General features: G+C 35.2%; 1 protein-coding gene across 1 annotated transcript; it reads left to right on the top strand.

Annotated features, from left to right (window-relative positions):
• The first annotated feature begins 426 nt into the window (after positions 1–426).
• LOC136034215 (uncharacterized) lies at positions 427–7,710 on the top strand. The gene is made up of 2 exons (XM_065715381.1): positions 427–580; positions 7,305–7,710. The coding sequence occupies exons 1-2, from the start codon at positions 545–547 to the stop codon at positions 7,653–7,655; spliced, it is 387 nt and encodes a 128-aa protein (XP_065571453.1). The 5' UTR covers positions 427–544; the 3' UTR covers positions 7,656–7,710.
• Positions 7,711–12,362: the final 4,652 nt, after the last annotated feature.

Here is a 12,362-nt window from a genome sequence, read left to right as displayed (position 1 = left end):
CAAAAATAAAAAAAAAATTTAAAATTTGATCTTTGCTGATACAGAAATGTGGAGTGAGGTGCCTTTTGAAGGGGGTTAATTGAAAATTATCTCCCAGTCTTGTCGGTGGTCCACCCGTATGAGTAGTTCAATATCAGCAACTCTTATAACATTCATGTTGAGACTAAACTGGGAAAGAAAAGGGCAATCCGTCAACATTGTAACAATTCTTGTAATATTTGTTTTCCTGGTTTTGATTTATAACTTGGGCTAATAATGTATGTCACGAACAATTTTTGTCGAACTTTGATTAGAATTAACTGCAGTGCTTGCCAAAAATTGCAGAATGAAAATAAAATATTGTTTAAATCTTTGAAGGATGTCGTAACTAAGTGGGAGGAAAACAAACCCGGACAAAGGAAGTACATGGACAAAAAAATATTATGTTATTTATTCATAGAGCGTTCTATCCTGTTACAGTTTCGCCAACGCCTCTGAAAAATACAGCGCATCATAGATAAACTCTTTTAGTTTTTGTTTCCATTGGCACGATTAAAGAAAAGAAATGTTCATTTTTCTTTTAATTGGATTGACAGCTAATGTAAGAAAAATTAAACGAATTATTATTATTCGTTGTTATTATTATTTATAAAGATTAAACAAGGGTAAATAATTAACACATTAAAAGTGCTATTTTATTTTTGTCTTTTGTGTTTCATTCTTATGCAAAAAAGAAAAAATGTAGGCTGTGGTTACAATTAGAGTTTAGGCCAGGGCCAGGTATGTATTAGGGCCAGAGATATCGCCATGATGGATCAGCAGGTTATGATTGCTTTTAAATATAAACATAAAAGCGCTTGGGACATTTCTGAATACGGTATTAAAGAGTTTGTAACAGGGTTTTTCAATTGAAAGTAAGGAGTTACTGTAAAATATAATTCAAATAGAAATTAATACGCATATGAAGGCGTCGCTTCTCCTTAATACCTCGCTCTTTACACTAAAGTTTGATTTTTTGTTCCAGTTATTTAAGAATAACGTCTGAATCACAAGGACTGTTTAATTAGAATAATAAGCTTATTATTTAAATGAAAAGAACACTTTAGCGTAAAGAACGAGGTATTGAGGAGGAGCAACCCCCTCATATACGCAATAATTTCTGTTTGTTTTCAGTTCTAATGTTGCATGTTGCTTTCAGTTGAAAAAACTTGTTTTTTGTTTAATTTCTGATAGTATTTTAACTAACTTTTGGAAATCCAGCTCCCCCTCCATGGAAAAATCCCATACCCTAAGAAAATTCCTCCATAGAAATATCCTCCCACGTAAGCACTTCCACCAGAAAATCCCCTTCCCCCTCCCCGAAAATCTCTTTATACTTCCCAATAGCCGATACTATATTGTATATTCAATTTTTTTATTGTTTTATAATTTTTTTTGTTTTATAATTTTTAATTAGTTTTTAGTTAGTTTTTTTTAATTTTTAATTAATTTCTGTTTAATTAGAATAATAAGCTTTTTTTAAATGAAAAGAACACTTTAGCGTAAACAACGAGGCATTGAGGAGGAGTAAGCCCCCTCATATACGCAATAATTTATGTTTGTTCTCAGTTCTAATGTTGCATGTTGCTTTCAGTTGAATAAAACTTGTTTTTTGTTTAATTTCTGATAGTATTTTAACTAATTTCGGGAATTCCAGATCACCCTCCATGGAAAAATCCCTTAGCCTAAGAAAATTCCTCCATAGAAATATCCTCCCACGTAAGCACTTTCGCCAGAAAATCCCCTCCCCCCTCCCCGAAAATCCCTCTATACTTCCCAATAGCCGATACTATATTGTATATTCAATTTTTTTTATTGTTTTATTATTATCAAGATTCTGTTTCTTACAGTTTCTGTTTCTGTTACTATGGAGCCACATCACTTCCTACTTACAGTTTGTTACCGTAAACTGTTTGATGAACGTAAAAACCGGCTTAATTAATATTTAAACAAAGAAGTCTTGGTAGACTAAGGAAGCTTATTCGTTTTTAACTCCACTGAATACATTTTTTTTTCTGCGTTTAATTTTTCGTAGTTATTTGCTTACTTTCGTTTACTTTAGGGGGACAATGTTTAGAAATAGTGTCATTTGTGATTTAAATGAGGATTTTTCTTGCCTCTAATTCAGAATCTGGAAAAATATAGCAAATGGTTTCAGTTTTTTAGAGAGATGATTGTAACTCATGCCAGGTTTAAAAAAAAGACATTTTTAATTATACCTGTACGAGACTTCGCTGCGTAAAAAGAGTACTTCAACCAAAATTTCTAAATTTCATAGCCCTACATAATATTTTCTCTGAAATTTCTGAGAAATTTCTGTAGGAAGGGGTCTTTCCCGTTGTCTATCTTGTCATCCTTGTTTTAACCCCATTGATACTTCAGAAGCCTGTACAAAGATTTAAAAAAAAAACTAGTTTTTTAACTGAAAGTAAGGAGCGACATTAAAAATTAAAACGAACAAAAATTACTCCGTGTATGAAAGGGGCTGTTCCCTCCTCAACGCCCCGCTCTTTACGCTAAAGTTTAATTTTTTCTCTAAATTCTACTTTATTAAATAATAAAAACCTTTAGCCTAAAGAGGGGGGCGTTGAGAAGGGAACAGCCCCTTTCACACACGGAGTAATTTCTGTTCGTTTTGAGTTTTAATGTCGCTCCTTACTTTCAGTTAGAAAAACTAGTTTTTTATTTAATTTCTAAGCGTTTTTGAATTAATGCATGTGTGATTTTGGCTCTCCGAACATGCATTATTAAAAGGAAATTTGCATATTAATTCTTTTTTTTTGGCTAAATGGTTTTCTCTTAATTTTGATCAGACGATTTCGAGAAATAAGGGGTGGGGAAGGAGGCTTAGTTGCCCTTCAATTTTTCGGCTACTTAAAAAGGCAACTAGAAATTTTGATTTTTAATTAACGTTTTTATAAGTAAAAAATATACGTAATTTAAGAATTAACTTACGTAACAAACTTCTATATTCTTATATTTTTATTATGTATATTAGGGGGTTTGTCCCCTCGTTAATACCTCGCTCTTTACACTAAATATCACAAAACACAAAAGTTTTGTCCCAATTCTTTAACAATAACTCCTGAATCAGAAAGGCCGTAGAATAAATAGTTGAAATTACTAAAAATACTTTAGCATAAAGAGTGAGGTATTTAGGAGGAGGAGAACCCTCATATGCGTAATAATCTCTGTTCATTTTAAGTTTTAATGCTACTCCCCACTTTAAATTGAAAAAACTTTTTCATGTATTTTTTTTCATTGTTTTTTTTTTATTGTAATGCTAGAAAATCCTGCTCCCTTTTCATTGAATTTCTCTTTCCCCATGACATATTCCTCCAAGGAAAAATCCTCCCACATAGCCTCCTCCCCTCAACCCCCCACCCTAAACCGAAAAATCCCCCTGAAAATGTCTGTACACTTTCCGATAAACACTAGAACACTGGTCAAAGTTTGTAACTTGCAGCCCCTCTCCCGGGGACTGTTGGGGAGTAAGTCATCCCCAAAGACATAGTTATTATTGTTTTCAACTATGCGGAACAAAATAGATATCTCAAAATTTTGATCCGTTGACTTTGAGAAAAATGAGCCTGGGAGGGGGCCTAGGTGCTCTCCAATTTTTTTGTCACTTAAAAAGGGCTCTAGAACTTTTCAATTACGTTAGAATGAGCCCTCTTGCAACATTCTAGGACCACTTGGTCAACACAATGACCCCTGGGAAAAAAACAAAAAAAAACAAAAAAAAAAAAATAAACACGCACCTGTGATCTGTCTTCTGGCAAAAAAAAATACAAAATTCCACATTTTTGTAGATAGGATCTTGATCGTTAAGATTCTATGACTTTTAGGGGGTGTTTCCCCTATTTTCCAAAATAAGGCACATTTTCTCAGGCTCATAACTTTTGATGACAAAGAATAAATTTGATGAAACTTATATATTTAAAATCAGCATAAAAATCTAATTCTTTTGATGTATCTTTTAGCATCCAAATTCCGTTTTTTAGAGGTTCGTTTACTATTGAGCCGGTTCGCTCCTTACTACAGTTCGTTACCACGAACTGTTTGAAAAGTAGCAAGGATTTTTTCAATACAACTAATGTTTGACTAACCTAATATACACGTGGTACTGATATGCTGGTTGTAAGGCGGTCATTAGTAATATTTACTGACAACTCAACCAAATGTGAGAAAAAGAAAAAGAAAAGAAAGAAATAAACAAATAAATTTTGAAAACTACAAACAAAACCATAACAATGAAGAATTGACAGGGGAAAACAGAAAAAGGAAAAAAAACAAATAGTACAATTATATGTAAGACCAGAAATATTATCCACGAAAGACAATTTCAGAAGGGCCTTCACCAATAATCTGCCTCTGTTACCTTTCGTTTCTTTTTCTGAACTGGAGACACTGGACTAGCCACTCCATACCACGAGGACAGGAAGCTGTTGTTAGTCCAGAGAGGTTGCCGTAGCAAATATTTCACATACTTGTAGAAAAACTTCCGTATATTCCAAATATCTGAAGCAGTAAGAAGAGGCCAAAATGGTGTAAGGGCTAATAGATGCAGAACAGCAAACGCATTATAAACGCTAGCTAAGATAGAGTGGTCCAATTTAAACTTTAACGCAACTAGTAAACCGTACGGACTCCTAGATATTCTGGCAAAAAAATATTTCAAAAGTTGACATGTGGCACCAAGATTTGGTCCAATCGGTACACCTAGGTACGTCAGTGTATCTTTTGCATTAATGATATATTCACCTAACTGTACATTTGTCGGGCAATCTGAACAGTGATTGAACACCAGGAACTAAATCTTGCTCTCATTAAATCAAAGACGGATATGTTTACGATCCCTATCGGTATTAAGACGGTATTACACTAATACCAAGGATGTCATTAGCATAGTTAGCTAGCGTAACATCAATACCTTTAAATATACATGTGGCTAGAACCTTCTGTTGTGGCACAATGATAGTATTATTTAACAGTGACGGAGAAGTAATAGTGCCCTGTCTAATATTCTTTTTTACTGGAATTGAAGGAGTGAGTTCCACCTTACCAGGTGACCTTAACTCTGGCATTTAGCTTTTTATACATATCACTTATCAATGTGATGATAGAAATATTAACTCCACGCTTATAAGCAGGCAATAAGATATGCGGATGTATATCCACGTTGAAAGCTCTTGATACGTCTAACCCAGTAAAATAACTCATTGTTTTCATGAGCATATAGAAGTAAAATAGCAATCAAATGGTGAGCATGGTCTCGGCCTGCTCCTTTCTTGAAGCCGAATTGGTTATCCGGTGTATAACACTTATCAGATATATCATCAATAATTAGCAACTAAAAAACTTTGCACAAAAACCGGTGACACCGTAATTGGCCTGAAAGAAGAAAATTTTTCCGAGGGCTTTCCCCTTTTTGAAACTGGGGCTATTAGTCCAGTACTGAACAAATTAGGAACTATATCACAAAAGAATATCATCTGAATGAGTAAGATCAGATGATCAATCAGAAGAGGGGACCTACATCTTAGATGCTTTGCACAGAGGCTATCAACACCGCGAGAAGTAGCTTCGAAATGCACTTAGTAACCACAGATCGAGTAACAATCAATTCATTGGCTTAAGCAACAATCAGGCTCCCTTTCACATTCATTTGACAATGATGGATAAGGCTCGAAAAATTCACTTTTAAAGTAACCATAGCACTGGTCATTGGTAATTTTAAAACTTTATAGGCTTTTTGAATTATCTTTTTTGAGTAATTTCCATACAAAATTAGGTTCACTTGTGGCTTTACTTGACAGTTCAGCTACTGATTTAGCCTGGTGTTGCCTAAGAACTTTCGCAAAACATCGCTTTGTTTTCAGATGAATTTCATTTACCAATCCTTGCCGTGGCATACCACATTCCTTCCAGACGCGCAACCAGAATTTTGATTTAGCACAAGAATGAACAAGATAAGGGTTAATTGATGAGCCATGCTTCTCAGTTCCAAACGTACTCTTCGTATGGATGTATTAGCACCGTCGGCAGCTCGTAGAGTATGAAAGATCTCTGCAGAGTTATTCAGCAAGCAAATATTCGGCAAGGTTTCCTTCTCTGCAGAGGTTAGTAGAATATTTTGGGAAACTAGATGAAACGGCACTTTGATCTTTTTCAAAATAAAGTCACTAACAGCCCATAACCTTAACATATCTACATAATACCAAACAGTGGTTTCATGCCATTTACTATCATTGTGTGAACTTGGATCACGCGGTGCAATAGTTGAACTGGGAATATATTATTGATAGGCATATGGTCTGACGTTTGGAAAGTAGAGATAAGTGAGGATCTGGAGTTTGGTTATATATTCGGGGAGCCCATGAAAATGTCCAGAGAAAAGGTACTGCCAGAGCTATGGATATATGTGAAATTTTGGAAATTCTCGACCGCCAAGAGCTGAGGACACGTACTATCCAGAATATTTGCACGCCTGCTACTGTCGTCAAAAAGGTTACATTTCATGTCACCAGCAAGGATTACTCCTAGGTTTTGCGCTTCACCGTCAGCTATGAGGGAACTTACTAGAAAACAAGCTTGATTAAATTATCTTTCTGATGTAGAATTCCAGTAATTGGTGGGTATATACACTGAGACCACAACATAATTCTGAATTTTAACTCCCATAAAATAGTCACTGTCGCGAAAGTGTTCGGGCATGAGGACACAAGCAAGAACAGCAGTTTCTCCACTCGGCTGACCAGCCCTGGAAAGTCTAGCGGCATGACTTAATACGACAGTAGAAACAATCGTGTTCAGCAAACATAGACTGTTGGAGGTGAGAAGGATGGTATATATATATATATATATATATATATATATATATATATATATATATATATATATATATATATATATATATATATATATATATATATATATATATATGTATATATATATACATATCAGTCTAGATAAATCGTTAGAAGAAAAATAAGTTTTTTTCCCACCACCTCCAGAACAATTGAAAGAGATAAAAGTCCGGCAATATGTCTTTCATAATGACGCAAGATAAGCCGAGGCAAAAGGTAAAGGTCCAGTAAAATAAAAATGTAATTTTACAAAGGTACTTCTTGTAACTTATGGTCCATTTGGACGTAAAGATATCAAGAAAAAACGCAAACTACGCCACTGCTATAAGCTAAAAGCAATGATTACTATTCATCTTTTTATAGGCATACTTATACTTGTTAGTTAAATATTACTTATTATTAATTTTCCTTATCTAGTCTGCTACATCGGGTCAAGAATCAGCACCAGCTCTCAGTAATAACCTCTGCTATTGGAGTGGTTCGCCTCCATTTTGTACCGGAACATGTAATGATGGAGAATCACCTGTGAGGGCCTCGGCAAGTGGAGACAATTCAATGTGTATTACCGGTCAAAAGGTATATTGTTGTCGGTCAGAACTGGGTATTGCTCCAGCAGATAATCTTAAACCAGGATGTATCTGGAAAGGTACTGCCCCCTTTTGTGCTGGAACCTGTGACGTTAATTTTAGATTGGAGAAATTTAGTGATGTTGGTGACGGACATCCATGCTGGACAGGAAGAAAAGCCTTGTGCTGTCCGCTGGCATAAGTACTTTTTTGTGCTATTCCAACTAATAAAATCAAATAAACGTGTTTTTTCTGTCTTTGGAAATGAAATATTTATTGACAGTGGAACCTTTTTAAATTTTTCCAATCTTCTAGTTTCTTTGTCTAGACAACCTAAATCTTCTGGATTATATTTTCTATCCCTTGAAATCCAAGCTTTTAAGGCTCCTCGCTAATCACTTATTATAATGAATTTGTGGCTTAACCGGACCCAGTGAAAGAAAAATAGTTTTTTTTCTGTGGGCAGACTATACTCGCATATGTAGCAAGGCGTAGACGTTGTCTTGCAAATATCATTTATTTCTTATGGAGAATTAATTTTACTGAAAAGGTGCCTTACTTCACATTAATTGCTCAAAACACTCGGCTTGCCAAATTTTGAGGGATTACATACCAGATATACTTAGACAAACTTGGATCTTTTGTTTTTTTTTTTATTGACTTTTAACCAACTTCTATCAAAATTTTACATAGAAGCACAATAGCACTGCCTAAGAAAATAGGGAAATATCTTCAGCGTACCATAGTATGTTGTTGTTGTGTTTCGTTTTCGTAGTTAAAATGCTGACATGAAAACTTTAAAAGAAGCTCATTTGATTGGAAATCAAAAGTCCTGTTGACCTTTTTAAGAGTCATAAGAGATTGAAGGGTGACCGGCTCCCCTCCCAAAGTATAAATTTTCCGTCCACTCTCTTTCAACCCCAAAGACATTTGATGGAAATTTTGAGGTATTGTTAAAATGAATTAAAATACCCTTCATTCATCTTAGACAGAAACGTCGAAGGCTATTAATTTAAAAATTCCGAAAAACATTATTCTGAAATAAGTCTAAAGATACTATGTTAGTCCAGATTGTAAAAATGGAGTGTCTGCAATATCTCTGAAACGGGCAAGGATATTAAGTCAAAATTTTCAGGAAAATTGGAACTCAATAAAAACAGACTATGTACATTCAGATGGCCAAAAAGATGAATGTCCAATGTCTCAGGAACAGCTAAGACTATTAACCAATCTGCGCCGAACGTTCCCAGTTGGGAACTTTTCATTTTAATTTTTTTCTACGCGGCTACAACTTAAGCAAGTTTTAAGATTGTCATAGAAATCTAGGGCTAACCATCAACACTCTTGAATTTTATTTTCCCTGAATTAGGATCAGGTAAGTTTTCAGATTGTTCAGAAATATAGCTAAAAATTAGTTTTTTAAAACCAATTATTTTTGGTGAAATACCACAAAAGTTGAGTGTTTGAAAGATCTTGTTTTGGTGTTTTAAAACTCAATGCTTACTTAGTTTAGAATCTATGATATGTGTATATTAAAATACTCACACAGTAGGGACACAGCGTCGAATCAGAAAGGCGCTATCAGCTTCACACGGAGTTATGAAAAACTTGACAGTTTTGTTGGAATTGCGCTACAATCAGGATATCATTAACTTCCTAGTGAAAGAATGTGCTGGTCTCGGTCAGACGACTCAGTCATTCCTATTGTTGGACAAGCTTTGAGTCAAAACAGATTTCTGGAGATAAAGGAAAATCTATACTTTGCAAATAATAATGAGCTCTAGGACAGCGATGAAATTGCTAAACCAGAGCCACTTGCAGATACTATGAAAGTGTTTATCCAAGAAAATCCGCGTAATAGCAACATAGCACCATGGTTAAGCAACTAGTGTGAAAAAATATATGACACTGCCAGTCTTTAATTTGAAACCCTATTTCAATGCACTAAGGCAATCATCACAAAATATTCCTAGGAATTGTTGAAAGGGATGCTGAAATGACTTTGTTGACCCTATAATGTATCCTAGACGTTTCTGCTACATCTTTGAAACGGCTAAGGTGTCAAGCTGAATCTTTCGGGGAATGCTTGGGAAATGCTGAACTAAATCAAAAGACACTAGATGCATCTAATTTTCCAAAGGGCGCTTCTGCAATATTTTGAAACGACTGAGGGTATTTTAGACGTAGAAAATTTCAGAGAACATTGAGCTAAATCAATGTACAATATATGCTTTCATATTGTCAAAAGGATTTACCTGCAATATCTTAGGAACAGAGAATATAATTGAGCAAAAGTTATATGGCAGGGGTGGATCTAGAGAAACATCTTGGGGGCACCGGACCGAGGGTGCCAATATGATTCGAGCGTAATGATAGGGGGTGTAGATAACGCTATCGTCAGACCAGTTCGTTTTTGTGAATCTGGTTGGTGCTGATGTAAAATAACAAAGATATCTTTTTAAAAGCCAATAATATTTTCCTATAGCAGTAAAATGCGTATTAAGAACAGACTCGAGCAGATTCTTTGATGAATAAATTACTATGGCATCATTGAGATTTTTGAATGAGCAGACCAGACTAATTTTTTTCTTTAGAGTTGGATAAAAAATCAATTAATGGGAAAACCTCCAATTTCTAAGACTGGAAATACAATCGTTTTTCCAAGAGGTAGTAGAGAATTGTAAAGCAGCCCCTTGATCCACTACGAGATTCCAAAATTTTCTATAAAGGGATTGAAAAAAAACGCACGCCTGGTTGCTGCGGAATATCAGAGGAGTTTTTGAAATGTGGGGGTCCAGCCTTGTTTTTTTGGAAGCTAGAAACTGTTTTGAAGACGCTCCACGACAAGGCAAGGAATATTTGGTCTTTACTTGTGTCAAGGGCTCCTTTTTCTGAGGATTCTTTAATTTGAACCAGATCCAAAACATGGAACGGTTCGTTTCCCCCACTGTCAAAGCTGATTTCTTTTCAAAAAGGAAAGTATTTATATTATAAAGTTTATTATGAACCCTACAAATACCGTGGTAGGTTTTAAATCCCAAATATATTTAAAGTTTCTAATTTCTTCAAAAACCATACAAGTCTAATAATGATTGAGAAAAATATAATATATTAGTGTAAATAGATGTTTCATATTGAAATAATGTCAAGTACATTATCACAAAGTATTAATATTGTAATGTAAAATAGTTCCATTTTCTACTAGATATACCTTTCTCTTACAATCATACGCCTGTAGAATGCTCGTTAATTCATTTGATTTAATGTTCCATCCATCTTACAGCCGACAGTGTAGTAGCCATTTCAAGTTTTGTTTTTAGCAGTAGAATTCTGATGAAATGATATTCGTGTAATACCTTGAGCTTGTACATCTCCCTCATCTTCAATCTGAAATGTAAACTAGAAGGAAGATCTTTTTATCCATCCCTGAAAGTATTTTTTACTCCTTGTTTGAATTGTAACTACAAAAAAAGTGTCTCATAAGGGTGGGGGCTCGAGAGTAAGGGGTATTAGCCGTTACTAGTCCTTAATACTAGCCTTTAATGGCCTTACATTGTATGATTTGTAACCAAAAAATGTAATGTCCAATTCCTTTAAATTTCCTTAAAAAATACATATATTTAAAAATACATAAAATGTATAAGAAAATAAATTCTAATGAAATGCTGGAGTTAGATTAGTAGTAACAGGAGCACCAACATGAAGGTTCTCCAGCGCCAACCCCGTGTTTTCTTCTTTTTTTCTTTTTTTTTAGTAGATCAGACAAGAGTGTAGGTATGAATATATATATATATACATATTTTCTTTACTATATTTCACTTTTATTCTCTGTCTCATCTCCCCTCCCCCTTCTCCTTCACGTATAAATCAAAGTAATAGATATCCCTCTACTAATCTAGATCATCCTATCTGTACTAATCTATATCATACCATCCCAGCTCTGCTAATCTATATTATACCATCCCATCTCTACTTTTCTAGATCACCTAAATCACGTTAATAATCTAAATATCACTTCTGAAATATCACAGAAGATTGTTACATCTTCTGTTTTCGGCAGTTCGTCCTTGTATACCTACATAAACAACAGCGCCTGTAACCTCCCCTCTGATGTTGTGCTTCTGAGTGCAGAATACGTTATGTTGACCTTGGAGAAATTTCTTTCATCCTCGCATGTTGAAACCGGAAGCGTCGCAAGGATTGTGAGCAATGCAAAGATGCTCGGGAAAATCGGCTCCTGTCAGCTATTGAGAGCCTAAATAGCTGTCTCAGGCTTTTCCGTTGCTACGTTTGCCCAGTGGCTCTTCCAGATCTGTAATTCCATTTTCAAATCAGTATATGTGTCACTTGAAAGGTCCTTTTACTTCTCGTACCCTTCCTTCAGATCGTCCCAATTCATACAATGCATAATTGTTGAAATCAGTGATGAAAGCTTAGCCACATGAGCAAAATAGGAGAAATTAAGGATTTTTCTGACAAATCAAGGAGAATGGCATCCATGGCTGGAATGAATGCCTCTATCCTGTAATGTTTTTTTTTATCCAGATTCGGTACTCCTGTTCGGTACATAGAGCGCGGAACTATTCCTGGTTGGACGACTTTCATGGCAAAATCGATGTGTTTTGCCATATTCTCGACTTCCGTATAGAGAGATTGGAACTCGGTCTTTGCAGGGGCTGGCATTTCCTCTAATTTTGTCTTGACACTGCTTATGAGTTCTAAGGCTCTCACAAGATCACTGTCCTTTTGTTTAAGTGACTCTGCCAATGGTTTCATTAGAAATGAAAACGAATTCAGGCAGACCGGTCCAATTAAAGTGTCTGGTTTCTCAATGCAAGAACATAGTGGATATGCTTTACTGCAGGCCTCTCAGTCAAGCCAGTCTTCCATCTCTTCCAGAGTGAAAATA

Source organism: Artemia franciscana, chromosome 12, assembly GCF_032884065.1.
Source record: "Artemia franciscana chromosome 12, ASM3288406v1, whole genome shotgun sequence".
Classification (NCBI taxonomy): Eukaryota; Metazoa; Arthropoda; class Branchiopoda; order Anostraca; family Artemiidae; genus Artemia; species Artemia franciscana.
The sequence above is the reverse complement of the archived record's forward strand: the minus strand, read 5'-3'. Positions and strand labels throughout refer to the sequence as shown.